Here is a 15,879-nt window from a genome sequence, read left to right as displayed (position 1 = left end):
AGATTGCTTGTTTTTATATTATGTGATTGAACAGTGAAATGATTAAATATGTAATAATCGACCCCTAAATGTCAAAACGCTGCAATGTCGAACAGCAAAAAAAAAAAAAAAAACCACCCAAACAAAGCATAAAAACGCTTTAAGCAGGGGGGCAAGCACCCCTGCACCCACCACACCCCCGCTACTTAAATATACCAACTCCAAGATCGCACTACAGTGCAGACAATGGAAAACTTACATGTGCACACTGTACAGAGATCTCCATTGAACCGTTCGACATTTATGGGGTCGATTATTACATATTCGAACATCTCACTGTTCGATCACGTAATATAGACCCGATTACTCTGTTATCTGTTTTTTCCCATCACAAGTTTTGGAAATCCCAGCAACTGACCATCCTTCCTACAAGTTGAGCATTAAAGACCATGAACTGGTTTAGCAAAGAAACCTATTCTGCTACCATTGTGAGCCTCTGGATTTTTTGTTGCTTCTCTGAATATGCTATGGAAAACTGTGCATCACTCCAGAATTAGAAAAGGGGAATGTTCTACAGAAACTGTGCATCATCAGAAGGGCTGTCCATAGCCCAATCTCCCATTAAAGCTGTGAATAGATGGCCACTAGTGCTTGCCTCCATAAAATATCATGATCTGTGCTGTCTACAATTGATAAGGCATTGCACCAGAATTTCCTAGATAGTTACTTTGTTGATGAGGTCCTTTTCATTTATTACCACTCAGGATGCAATTGAGAACATCAAGAAGAGAAATTCAAGCTCTTTCTGTTATTTAATGTAGTTATGTATTATCCTCCCATTATCCTGAATTACAAAACCTCAGTAATTTAGGAGGCAGACCACGCCATTTACTAAGCATGACATGCCGTAAGGCAACCATTATGAATGTTTCGACTGTAGCCCACCACAGAGGCTTCCTAAAAGGATTTACACCCAGTCATCTATTCAGAAGTCCCACCTGCTTCCTTCAGACAACACTGAGAAGAGGGCATATCCCTTGGTTTGTCTCAGTCTGAAGAACTTTCAGTTAGCAAATACGGGTTATGGACAACAAAGAAAAAAGCTATATCAAATTTGTCAGGCAACCACTAGATCATAGGTGTGTACTAGGCTAACAACCACTGGGGCCTTTTTAAACCTAGCCATTCAGCCCAAATCTCTGAAAGTTCTGGTACAGTTGATAAGTGTAAGAAGGGGCTTGGGACATGAAACATTTACAAGCAGGAGTCTGGGAGATGAACCATTTACATGTTAGGCTCCCTGTGTCCATTAGAGTTATAGGTGCCAAACTAGGGATGCATTTCCTGTTTCCCATCAAGTTACACGTGAATTGGGTTAGCAAGGAAACCTGCTTCGCATTGATCGGGAACTTCTTCCAGAGAAGGGGTAGTCTCTGGGGTATACACCTAGCTCTCCAGCAGGTCCTGTTTATATCGCAGGCAAGGTTTAAGTCTTTAGAATGGGTTATCCTTGTGCTGTTTGTTTTGTGGATATGCAGCAGGTCTGACAGAGTGAGGTTTGATGATGCATTGTATGCCAAATATAGATCTCCTCTCAACAGCCTGCAGGAGAAAGAATACAGGGATAGGGCTTTGAGATGGTCTACATAGGACATGTTACTTACTCCCTGTATTGTTTTACTGAGGAACATCTGTGGAAGTTTCACTTGTTGGATATGTCTTGATAAGTACATACCAAAGGGGGGCATTGTACTCAATGATAGGACTGATGAATGAATGTTAAATACAGTGGGATAATGCCCTTCTTGGTCCTAGATTCTATACCTTTGTTTAAAAGTTGCACAACATAGAATTATTTCCTCACTACTGCCGACATGTGAGACTAGATTACTGTTTGTGCATGTCCTCAAGTCCATGGCTACTCAGTCGACACTTAGGGGTGTGTTGTCAATATAATAGCTACCAGGGGTGGATGACTTTCCAAAGGATGCTGTTATGCATTCCTTAGCATTTAGTTTTAGTCTATAGCTGTGACCCAAGTTATTTGTCTGTGTCAGCCCTTTCTACAGAACATTAGTGTTTGTGAAGGATTCTGTGACTCCTCATTTGCAGTCATTTGAAATTTGGTCAGCCAGAGGCCCTTGACATTGGCCTTGAATTCAGAGAAGTAAATACCAAAGAAGAGCAGTGTGAAGACTGGTAGAGATGGGTGAAGGCTGCCAGCAAGGTACAGGCTGGTTTTCTTAAATGAAAGAATAGGCTGTTAAATGTTGAACTACAACAATGTGGCAACATTGTCCACTGCTGTAAAGAAAACTAAGTCAAGCATTTCACATCTGTTCTTTGAAATTAAAATTATGTCTTGTATGTCCTTTGATCTCCAGAGCTCAGAGCCATTTGGTGTGGGCTAGCACATTCTTTCTATTGTTTTAACTTAAGGAATAATTACTAGATTGTACATGTAAAATGTCTTTTATTGTTGTAGCTTCCTGAGCAGGTGTTAGCTTGCTATATAATGTAGCCTGTTGACCTGGGAAACCCAGGCTAAGTGTCAAAAATGATGTAATGTGTATACTGGGAAACCCAAGTGTGAAAAGTGATGCAATCTGGGAGGGCCCAGCAGAAATGTTTGTTAGTAATTTTAAAAACTGTTGCTCAGAGAGAGACTGTAAGCATTTTTGTCTGAACATCCAACTCAGCACTCTGCCTGTTGTCTTAAGTAAGTTATCTTAGACTTGTGTTTTCTTTTAGAAGTAGCTAGGAATTAGAAAATATTAGACTAAGTGTTTTTCCTGTTATGTCAGAACTATACTACTGAATTATTTTAAGTATTTCTGTGTGATCTCTGAACTCTTCACTAGCACTGACTGTGTAGTAAAAAGTATTGTCTTGTGGTTTTAATTATTATTAAATATTTAAAAACCTTTTAACTGTGGCTGGTTTGTGTAGAGATAAGTTAAGCTCTAGAGTACATTGCATATTTATAGAGTTATAAGCCTTGACTGATTATTCACACTTACCAATTGGATAATACTATTGCACAGTAATAATTGGACACGCTTTTAAGGGCCTTTGGATAGCTGATAATATTAACTGGGTGGTGGCAGCCGGTATTACTGTATAGTGTGGGTAAAAGGGGCACAGCTGGAGAACCTGTGCCAGCCTTCCCCAGAAGTGTCTGTGTGGTTGTATAACCTCTTATCTCAAAGTGTGTGTGTGTGTGTGTGTGTGTGTGTGTGTGTGTGTGTGTGTGTGTGTGTGTGTGTGTGTGTCAGCTACTTGGGCAGGGACACGAAGCACTGGTTGGACAGAGAGGGTGCTGGAGATTTTAGCTTGACCAGCTAGGCTGAGATCTGGACCCTATAGCTGTGCCAGTGGGTAGTCTTATTGGGGACCTGGGGAGCAAGGGAGCGACCAGCCCTGGACTGACTGTGATCTCTGTGTACTCTTAAGGGAAATTGCACTTTACTGTGTGTATTTGTTATCCATTCCTCTCATATGAGATGCCCTCTCTGGTGTTAGTGGTGAGGATTGAGGCTCCTTGATTGCTGCGCCAGGGCACAGGCATCACAAGCAGTTCCAGGACTGCTCCCTGAGGAACTCCACATGTGACTGGCCTTTTTGTAGAGGTAGACTCCCCAATTCTAACTTCCTGGTGCCTGTCTGTAAGCCAACTAACCGTCCACTAGGTCACATAAGGGGTTATACCTAACCACTTGAATTTATCAACAATGCCTTAGTGGGTGTTGTGCCAAATGCCTTGACCAGATCAAGGTGGGCACTGTGAACCATTTTGCCCAAATCAATTGCTTTGATGACCTTCTTAAAATGTCCACCAGGTTGAGTTGACATGACCTGCCCTTGATGTAACCAAATTGGGCTTGGTACAGGGACTGGAAATTTCCTGTGTGATTATTGATTATTTCCACTATAATTCTTTCCATGCACTAAACCAGTAAGTGCCAGAAAAGCAACTAGTGAAGTTTTAGTTCTTGCCTGTCATAGTGGCAGTAGATACTGTCCCCTCACTGGAACTGGGAAGGGGCTTCTGCTCAAATTGTTTCTTTACCTTCACAAAGTCAGAACATCCCATATGATCCTAGATTTATTTCATTTTCATATTAGTTATACAGAAGTTTTATATGGTCATTCTTCAAGCGTTGATGACACTCCTCCTGTGGAACATTGGGTGATGTTGATAGACATGATGGTTGCCTTTTGATACATCATCTTTGTGATCCACACTGGAAGTTCCTGGATTGCTAAGAATGAAGAGCACTTTTAGTGTAAGCTGCTTCTATTCAGGCTTTCTTCTATATATGCCTGTTTACCAAGATGTTAACCATCACATTGGAAGCCTAAAATAGCACATTCATTAGGTCTTTACTTACATGGAGTTATGGTTGTGGGAAACCACCATCTAAAATTCTTTGCTTGTGTCACTAAATTATACTTTTGCTTGACTGCAGTCTCTTGGAGTAAACATCAGCTAAGAAGAGCTCTGCCTGCTTTGAGTACAGCAAAGGAAGTTGCATACTTTGGTTTTGTCATGTCTATGATCTTCAATTTCTGTTCTTTGAAAAGACATTGGGATTTCAGGAATTTATTCTTTCTTTGAGTGGTAATATGTTTGTTACTGTATTTTGTTATATTCTTTCTGGAGTTAAAGGCAGAGACGATGTACATTTTTGCCTTGTCCTGCCTCAGTATGATGTGGGTTCTCCAGAGAACAGTTTATTATCAGTGATGGTTGACTCATCAGTCATTCACTACACTAGAGAATGAAATGCTACGCATTCTGCTTCTTTCTTCAGGGCAGAATCAAATGGGTGGTAAATGCATTCTCATTGGAATGACGGAGAAAGTTATTTAAAATTTTTTTCCATTTCACCTCATCCTTCACCTACTAGGTGAACTTCACAGAAAGTACAGGACTAATAGTCTTCACCACATAATATTCAGAAAAGCCTAATTTCTGACCCTTCAGGTACTGGCAGGGAACATTCCGGTCTAAACGGTAGGGCTTCAGTGTATGGCACAATGGCCACCTCAGCCTAAATGTATGGTGGCTGCTGTAACTCCTTTTTTAACCACTAGAGCCTATAATGACATCTTCCATTCACGGCAAGTAGAAAAGTCTTCTGAGTCAGTCCTCTGAGTCGCTTAATATCCTCTTCCTTATTAGTTTTTAAGTCTTGAAGTTTGCTTGATATTTGTCAGGCATTTCTTTAAGTCAGGTTTCACCCATCATCAAGCTGCATGTCATTGCCATTCCCACCATATCATAATCTGGTGGAATACAGGACTAATGTAGACTGATGGAAGTATTTTTGAAGGAGAGCCATAATCTGTGGTCTCAGTCAATCCTTCATTTTTGCACTGGAAACAAAGCTTCATTATTGACATGCTGTTGTATTTTCTATTCAAACTTGCTTCTATGGGCCTGGACCCTATGTCCTCTAAGACTTTTTCTGGTGCCTAAAGCCTCAACATAGACTATTTCTGAGCTTCAGGTTGTTATGTGAAGGGTTGCTTATCTTGTCTTGCATAATAACTAAGCTTTACCTAAGACAACAGTTCATTTTCTGATCAGGTTTCATTATGTAGCAGTTTTGGACCTGACTGTGCCACAGACAACTTAAAGTAAGTTAATGCCTAAGTGCTGAAGGTGCTGCCCAAAAAGGAGTAATGGGAGGGACAAGCTGATGTCAGCTCACCCAGCCTAGGGAAATGGTATTGACAGATCCTTGTCAAAGGAGAGTCAGCTGATGGATAACCCAGGATTGCAGCTTGTGGTATAGGAACTCAGAGGATGTAAGCCTATCAAGATGTCCTCAGCAATCTAATTGAGAATCATTTGTCTATGAAAGTGTGCAACTGTTTTGCACTGTACTTTCTTGCCAACAGGGGAATATTTCATCTATCTTTGATTTATAAGTCACATCACAATCTTAAAGCGAGGTGGCTGACATCCATGAAGTTTAGAATGCAAACACAGAACAGAAGCAGACTGCCGGACCTTAACTCTTGTATCACAGACACTTTGAGTGCAAACCTATAAACAACTCTGAGTCGCTAATTTAATTTGCCTACCCCATGTATATGGGAAGTGGAAGAAAAACAGGGAACATTGAGGAAAACCCATACAAACAAAGGAAAAACATGCAGAGTCCACACAGACAGCACTGCAGTCAAGAATTGATCTGGAGAGCCACTTGCTATTAGGCGACAATGCTGCATATTGCACCACTGTGCCAGGGAGACATTAGGAGCATCCCCAAAAATCTTTTAACCCTTCTAACCATTTTAAATAATTTGAAATTTAAGTGTATATTTTGTTTCCATCATCATACATGCATTTTATCTTTTTTCCACTTTATTCAAAATGATGGTAATAACAATACTAACTAATTATACAATTATATAGGTTTTTAGGGTTCTTGTACACAGACCTGAAGAAGTCTAGAAGGACGAAAGCGATCTTTGTTAACAACAGGTTATGAAAATAGAAACTGATTTTTACATGCAAAATGTATATGTATATATTTATATATAATTTTTGATCGCAAAATGAACTAAGGATGATATATTTCCAGCCATGTAGTATATTGCCTTGGATAAAATCACAGACTTAATAAAAATAATCTACTTAATAATTTGGTTAAATAAGATGTACCATTAAAGTACATTAGGGCTATATATTATTATGACAGCTACTAGGTAGGGCAGGACCAGCTCGAATGTCACACTGATGGGGGAAGGGATGTGAATTTAACATGTGTACCAATAACACTTTGTTTTACAGCACAATAAACCACTCCCATGCCCGATAAAAAGTATATATATATATAGAAAGCTTGTGAGGAAATTATTACTCTATTTTTGTTTTACTTGGATCGCTTGTCTGTGTACTTAATAAAGGATTTTCGACTGGAAACAGACGGCCTGCCTTGCTTGGATTACTTTCGAATCGTTAGTAATGCTGTAGAATTATATATTTTCTATTATTACTTTTTGACTTGACAAGTTTACATTCGCTACTTCTACTACTATTGTCTGATCTGATTAATATACAGTGATTAACTAGTAATATATGGACTGAAAATCTTCCACACAGAGAAGTTTCTTACACTGTTTTGTTTTTAGACCCACTACACTTTAGTGGGTTGTTTTGAGACTTCGGGGGTACCACGGAGATTACTTGTTAATTGTTATCCAGTCTATCTCGGTTTAGCAGTACAAACATTAACCTAGTATTGTATTAACAACTGAACAGAAAAGAAAAACACTGACCCTAACTCCTTGTTGAGCAAATATTAGTGCATCCACACAGAATGTGGGGGCCCTGGGTTCAACTGCCAGACAAAGGTCAATGTGTTCTTTGTGTGTTCAGTTGTTAATGCAACACCCTTATAAAACCAGGTATAACTGAGTTATATGAACTTCATTTTTTTGCACTACACAGTAACATTTCTACTTCTGGCCTTCTTAATTTTCCCATAGCTTTATTTATGTATTTATTTACTCACTGACTTACGTAATTATCATTGTTAACTGGGTACGTGGGCTGGTTCAAAGACCTCAAAAAAACAAATCCAGCATTACATTTTGAAATAGGTACAATTTATTTATTTATTTTATTTGTTGACCGGGATAGTCCGACTAGATGCATGTCCATTTTCAGCGGAGGCCCGAGGAGAAAAGCTCCAGTACTACAGATAAACCTTTACACGATACAAGATAAACCTTTACACAATACAAGAAAGAAAAACATGATTTACAGGGTGCATCAGTATAGCTCTCATAGAAGACTAGAAAGATTTACAGTCTATCATCATTGAAAACAAGTAATGTTGCACACTATCAGTTATGAGCGAAATTAGGTATTGCATACAGTGTAATTTAGAATATGTTAGAAAAAAGGAGTTAGTTAGGAGTGAAACAGGGACATAGCCAGTGTGTAGTAAAATACTGCTTAAGACTTTTTTTAAATTGCGTTAACAAGGGTTCAAGAGTAAGGTCAGCTGGAAGTGAATTCCAAATTTTGCCAACAAAGTTGGCAAACAGGAAGTCACCTGCTGAGTTGTTAGTCTTGAGTGCTTGAACCAGCAGTTTGTTAGAAGAGCGAAGTAGCCTAGAGTTACTATAGGAATTGATAATGTTTTTAAGGGCAGGTGTATTTTCAGGTTGGTTGAGTACCTTGTCTGTTACTATGAGTTGATTGAACTGAAGTAGGCTGGCCAATTCTATGGTTGCACAGCCTTAAAGAGAAAAAAAATCTCAAACATGAAATAAATGCTAGTACACAAGCAATGATTTCCAAAGTAAAAAGCTATTGGACAATACAGTATTGAGGAATATAAATGAACAATTTAAACTTGTCCGAAAATGTAAATTTGTCCAGATGTAGGGGGAACTAACTGTAAATCATTTCACTGATATCCAGCCATTGCATAATTGCTGTTTGTATAAGACAAACTTTATGTATGCTTTATTTACCCACATGCAAATGCATTTTTCTTCTCAGGAGGTGCAAGAGTCCTTAACTCCTTGTAAAAAAACATTTCTTTTGGTCTTTCCATATGAGTTGAAGAAAATATGTTTTCAAGTTTGTTGTGATCAAGCTATGTTTGCCAACTGATGGGAAATTATCTTTCATAGGGCATTAATCTTACCTTCCATAGCTTTTCTTACTACAGGGAATAACAGTATCTCTGAAAAAGTACAGCAAATCCCCTAGCAGTCTGTTTTACAATAATTTGGCACCAGATACTCCAGCCAGCGGATTCTGAGGCAGTGAAATCATTAGGTCATGTGTGCTGCTCCTGCAGTGTATATGTTTTATAAACTTAAAAACAAGTAACTCCGTGGTATCCCAAAGTCTCAAACAACCCACTAAACAAGTATAGTGGGTCCAAAAACAAAACAGTTTAAGAAACTTCTCTGTGTGGAAGATTATATATATATATGTATATATATATGTATATACATATATATATATACATATATATATATATATATATATATATATATATATATATATATATATAGTTAATCACGTATATTAATCAGATTAGATAATGGTAGTAGAAGTAGCAAATTTAAATTTGTCCTAAGTCAAAAAAAAAATAATACAAAATATAATATTATAACGAATTACTAAATATTCGAAAGTAGTCCAGGCAGGATAGACAGTCTGTTTCCAGTTGAAAATCCAGTTTCTCTGTGGAGTTTTGTCAAGAGGAACTGTTGAATGTTGTGCGCTATGCCGCAAGACAACATATATGTTATTTTAAGCCCTAGGGAGCATGAAAATAAACTTAATGGATCGTTCATTATTATGTGCCCGACTGAATACATTTTTTTCCGGCTATCTGCTTGGTATTGGTTGTGCACTGGATTTTTTCTTTATCCTGATACTTCCTTAAGTAACTACTATTCACTGCATGTGAACAGTTTTTTATACAAAAAACAAAGGTCATTTTGCACCTTTAGACAGTATTATTAAACAGTTTAAAGAAGGAGCTCCCCAAGGGCATGTTTGCCACTCTTATTTAGGCAGGTAAATTATCAGGCCCAGTGGAAATATTGTTTTGGTTTTAGAGAGCATCTTCATACCATGATCCTTTGTGATACTAGGAGGTGTATGCGATTTATGGATTTGAGAAAAAAAAATAGTTGTTTCAGGGGTAAAGTTTGCACTAAATTTGTCTTGTAGTATATTTGCTATGTTTTCTTGGCCTGAGTAGAGAGTTCAGAAAATGGATGAGTATTATTTCTTGTTTTCCTGATGTAACTAAAGGAGGTCTTATAATTATCGGTTGGGAGGGTGGCCTAATGGTTAAGGTGTTTGCTTACAAACACAAGATGCAGGGTTTGAATCTCACAAGGGATAACTGGCTAGGCTTACAATAACTCGCAAGGGCAGTTAACCTAGTACTAACCTATGAATGACTTCAGAAGCTAGTTATAGTTCATAATTTGCCTCACTCGTCCCTGATAGTAGTGTTTAGATCCTTGTTGATATTCTCATTGCAGTCATTAGTATGAGACATTTTAATCTGTTATATGAGTTAAGACATGATTTCACTTGTTAAAAGGTTTATTTGAGCTGGTAGATTAACAGAGAGGTTTGTTCTTAAACTTTCCATTATATCTGACAATTGTAGGCCAGGAATAAGCACTGACCTATTTGAGAATAAAACTCCTATTATAAATAGCCATCGTGTCTATGTCGATTTTGATTATATAACAAATTAATTCTGATAGCTCATCACAGTCTTTTAGGAGGTTCGTGTATTTGAAATACTTTAACTTAGAATTATTAATTGTAGAAGTTTTAAAGATTTTGAAAGGAAAGGTTGTAAGTTTACATTCAGACTTAACCAGGGATGGAGAAACTAAAGATTAATACATGTAATAGCATTATTAGTTAGGACCAGATCAAGAAAATTATGTCCTCTTGTTGGTTTACTAACTATGTGTTCCAGAGAATGTTCCTTTATTAATATAAACCTCAGGGCATATCAACTTAGGAGGTACAGGTACTTCAATGTACTTAGGGTCAGTTGAAATCTCCCAGTATAAAGGTACTTTTGATAATAGTACCTTCTCATGTACACTAAGTAATCTTGCACAGTCATCCTGGGGAATGGAGGGTGTCCCATAGCAGGCTATTAAGTTAGTATTTTAACTTGCTTAGGGTAAGTTGAGCAATTGCAGGTTGTAAGTTTCTGGGAATATGCCTAGAAGTGATGTGATCCTTGGCAAATTAAAAAACACCTTCACAGTTTCCATCAGGCCTGAATGCATGGTAGATACAAGACCCAGGTATGGCGTTAGTGTTATTTTTACAATGAAATCAAGTCTCAGTAATTATACAAATTTATATATGTTTACATTGCAAGAGACCCTCAAGATCAGACAGTGTGTTGCTGAGACTTCCGGAGCTGAGTAGAAGCATCTCGATATGGTCCATTTTAGAGTTGTAAATAACTGTATTGATATTTGCTATGTTTGAATGTCCATTAGCTGGACTCTGACTAAAAAGGCATTGTGGGAGCAGCAAGGTCTTTAGTCTGTTCAGACACCATGAAACAATAGGTGCGGGTCATGCTTGGTGAAACAAGTTGGACTGTCAGTCATCTCATCCCATGCTAACACTTACTGGACCTCCTTACGATGACACCAACTACTCAGACAATTTTTGAAGCAAATCATGTTTCCTTTGTATATAGGTATCATTCTGGGTGAAGAAAGGATTCCACTCAGGATCAGTGTTTTATCTGCAGTGGACACATGATAATTTTTTTCATGATTTGATTTGAATTTCATGAATGATTTGGTGACACCCAAGAGGTCTCCCCACATATCACTTAAGATTATGTACTTCAAGTCATTTACATCCACAGAGAATATCACTGGGTCATAATCATATTTGGCTGATGAGAGGAAGTTTAAAGCCTTTGAGATGTCATGGATACAACTCTGTCTTTGTCCAGTATTATGAGAGTGGAGTTAGTGTGTCCAACAACAGAGTATTGCATGATTTGCTCTCTACCACCTGATGACCATTTATTGTGTGTGAGCTTGGTCCTGATGTGGTGATGGATATGTGCTTAGACCTGGTTTTCTTAATCCTAGTAGCCTTTGGTAGTGAGTTTTTACATCCCTAGCATAAATCAGTTTAACGTGGTTGTGATGAGATGTGGGTGGTAGTGTGTAATTCTTGCAGGCCATCTTATTGGGCAATAGTGATCCATTCAGATTTTACAGCTATATTCTGCTCTCTTCAACTAAATTGTTTGTGTCAAGTAGTTTATTGCCTGTAAGCATATGGCAGTTACTACATTACCCGAGAGAACCAAGTGTTATAAGCGGGCAACAGAAGGGATACAAGCAGGTTTATGTTTCATTTTGTCCAGGTGGCTCTCAGGTTTATTTTGGTTTAAGTACTGGGTGTACTGTGAAAGGAATGAAAGAGAGATGAGATATGAGAAAAGACTCATAAGTCTTGTGTATATATATATATATATATATATATACACATCTATATATATATATATATATACATATATATATATATATATATATATATATATATACATACACATATATATATATATATATATATATACATACATACATACATACACATATGTATATGTATATATATATATATATATATATATATAGACTGGTACCCAACATAATGCATCAGAGATACTTCAGGTGCAGCTAACAATGGGTAAGATAGCGATTTAGGTCGTAGCCTGTTATAGGTCCCCAACCATGTCCCAAGACACTCACTCCATGTTCCTAAGCACCCTGGAGAATATTAGCACCCAACCTAACACACTCATACTGGGCGACTTTAATTACCCCTCCATTAACTGGGAAAACTACTCATGTGCCAATACACTTGCCCAACATTTCCTGGAATTCAATAATTCCAATGCCCTGGACCAGCTCGTTCTTACCTCCACTAGAGGTAGTGTATATGGATCCACTTCTTAATTTTGAATTTACAAAATCCTGAAGTTCAGTATATCAGATTTACAATCCTGAGATCTTGTAATCTCGAAATTAAAAAAAAAACAATAAAAAAAAAAAGAAAAACACATCAGAAACATGTTTTTGCAGGGGGGGCAAGCCCCCCCTGCACCCCTCAGGTGGGGGGCTGTGCCCCCACACCCCCTGCAACTTAAGTATACTAACTCCAAGATCGCTCTACAGTGCAGAGAATGGTAATGTTCCTGTTCCACACTGTTTAGCAATCTGTATTACCGTTCCCTGCACTGTAGAGCGATCCTGGAGTTAGTATATTTAAGTTGCACGGGGTGTGGGGGGCACATGTTTTTCTTTTTTTTATTGTTTTTCTTAATTTCGAGATTACAAGATCTCAGGATTGTAAATTAAATATATTGAACTTCAGGATTTTGTAATTTTGACATTAAGAAGTTGAACCCATATATATATATATATATATATAAATATATATATATATATATATATATATATATATATATATATATATATATATATATATATATATATATATATATATATATATATATATATATATATATATATGTGTGTGTGTGTGTGTGTGTATGTATTTTACGTATTTGTTAATGAGGTAGTTAGGCTGGTACAATGAACCTCTTTGGCTATGACCTCTATATAACGTATTGCTCAGTAGTGAAATACAGTATAGCCTTGACAGGGAAAGGAAATAATGGTGATATTTCTGGACATATCACATTCTCTGGGGAGAAGTAAAGGGGCCGAATGGGTAGAGAAAATTACAGATGACAGCTGCCAGGGAAAAGCTTAAAGACTGAGATAAGTATGGACCTTTTTGTTTTCCAAGGAATAGGTAGTGGTATGCTGAGATACATTGCTAGAGAGAGTAAAGATGTGTAGGTCATTAGAAGTATTTATGGGTACCAGGGGCAGGTCGAAAGGGAATGGGAAAAGAAGGTAAAATGCCTACTGCATAGCAACTTGCTGTAACAGTGGGTGAGAGGGACTGATTAGGTCTTCTTCTGTCGCCATCTTTTCTGGTTTAGTCCTTCTATCATTCTGATAAGCAAATAGATGGAGGTTCCAAAAATGCATGTATAATTCCAGGTAAGGTGTAACAACAGTATAAATAAAGAGAACAAAGTGCTGTGAATTCCAACAGTAGTGTACGATCTGATTAAATAAATGTGTCACCAGTACTGTACCATTTGATTAAATAAATGTGCGACAGAACATCTTGTGTTCTATTTTGTTCATGTATTTATTCATAGGAACGTAATGATATTTCAATTCCTATGTACTTGGGTTTCCCGGAACCAGAACTGACATGTACAGAGCTTACCACAATCAATTAAACTTTTCTTCAATTAATTTGTCATTCATGGTGTTCACACAGTCTGATTTTAAACATCAAATTTAAAAGGAATCCTGCTAAAAATAATATAGATGCTACATTTCATCCAAACTATCCTGAACATGAAATCAAATAGCTGACATGCTGTAGGATCTACTAGTTGTGAACAGCAATTGAACAGCACATCAATTTCCAGTTTTGTTTTTAATCTTATTTTGTATCAAGTGGCCTATATTTCTAAAAGAAGAGCTATATGGTGTTCATTAATTATTTTATTAAATGTATATATGAATGAGTTCTGATAAAATGCACAATTTCCTCTGAGTTCTCTATAACATTTGAAAATATAGCATATATAAAACAATTACTTAGCTTATTTTATTCTGTTTTTTTTTTCCAAGATTGTGCAAGAAGCCCTGGATAAAGCCAGAGAAGGCCGTACCTGTATCGTGATTGCTCACAGATTATCAACTATCCAGAATGCAGACAAAATTGCAGTATTTCAGAAAGGACAGATCGTGGAAAAAGGAACACACCAGCAACTTCTAGCAAAACAGGGTGTCTACTACTCACTAGTCACTGCGCAGATGGGCCAAACATGAATGTAGAGGTCATGCAAGGAACTGAACTGGATGTTAACTGAAAGAATGTAAGCAGCAGCCATACTGGAAAAAAAAACTGATCCAAAAGACTTAGACTTCTGCCTGAGGCGCCATAATTACCTTAATTCGATAATTTATGGAAATTACACATTAGTAAGTTATTACTGCTACAGTGAATATAAATCATTAGAAATGAGAAGAAAGAGTAAGTGGAAGTGAGTTCTCCGACAGCTGGAAAACGTGGAATATTATGTTAGTTTCCAGCTCATTAACCCAACTGCTTCTTTAACACAGCAGAAGAATTTCTGAGAAGAAAAGTAAATAGTAAAGTAGTTCCTTGCCCACTGTAGTAATAAAATATATTCTGTCATGTACGCATTCTCTAAAATAAATGAGATTGCATCACATATGATGCAACACTGACACCTTTTAGATTTTCCGTGAAGTGACCCATTTTAATGAAAGAAACAAAGATCATAGGCATTGGCCAGTATTCACCATGAAGGTAAGTCAGAAACATTTAGCTAAATCCAAGGCTATTACCCCAGATAAACTATCATGGGATACTGACTGCATATGCGTCCTTATAGACAGACATTGACATCTCAGTAAATTAAGTAAAATAAGAAACTATCTGAAATTAATTAACCCATCAACTAGAGAACCCTGATGGAAAATCAGTCTGCTTTTGTGATACATCATGTGTCATGATTGCTTGCAAATATTTATCCTGTTGTTCTATGTTTGACACCACAACCTGTCCAGATTATCTTAAAGTAACTATATCGTCTGCATTACCTAACCTGTGCATTACAGCTCCAAAGACAATTGTGTACCCAACTCTCAGTTTAATTATTCTTCTCGAGGCAGATTTAAACATTAAACTACAATTTTGAATACAGAAGAGACACGCTTATTGTCAGATAATCATATCATACAATTTGTATTGGAAAAGTGCCTTGCAATACTTATTAAAACATTAATAAAACCACACCTTTTTATTCTGATTCTGTTCTTTCACAACTACTAGGGTAATGTAGTTTTATTAAAAAGTGAATCGTTCTTTTCCTGTACATTATTACACGTCTGCTCACTAATTAAATTCCACAAACAGTGGCTACATTTTAAATTAATAATCAGTGATACTGAATCATTCAGTTGTTATTATCTACATGTTGGCTGATGACTGAAGCACAATCACTGGTGTTGCACTTCGATGCCAGTCCAAGACCTCATGATATTTTGATCTTCAAAGAAACAGTACAGTGAAAACAATAATGATACTGGTTGGTGTATACCTCCAAAATGGGTTTAGGACTTCTTTTGAGATCATTTACAATGGCTTTCTACAGATTCTCACTTCTAATATGCTCAGAGGCATACTTATGTCTTGGGCTTTATTGCTCTACTAATTTGTAT

General features: G+C 37.1%; 1 protein-coding gene across 1 annotated transcript in view; it reads left to right on the top strand.

Moving 5' to 3' along the window:
• The window catches only part of ABCB1 (ATP binding cassette subfamily B member 1), a 1,009,232-nt gene extending 993,779 nt beyond the window's left edge, over positions 1-15,453 (top strand). Inside the window, exon 30 of the mRNA XM_044067521.1 lies at positions 14,260-15,453. Coding sequence (XP_043923456.1) covers positions 14,260-14,460 — 201 coding nt within the window. The 3' untranslated portion in view covers positions 14,461-15,453. The remainder of the gene's footprint in view (positions 1-14,259) is intronic.
• Positions 15,454-15,879: the final 426 nt, after the last annotated feature.

Source organism: Protopterus annectens, chromosome 3.part1 (assembly GCF_019279795.1).
Source record: "Protopterus annectens isolate FY-2018-M chromosome 3.part1, PAN1.0, whole genome shotgun sequence".
Lineage (NCBI taxonomy): Eukaryota > Metazoa > Chordata > Ceratodontiformes > Protopteridae > Protopterus > Protopterus annectens.
Note: the sequence above shows the minus strand (reverse complement) of the source record. Positions and strands in the feature narration are given on the sequence as shown.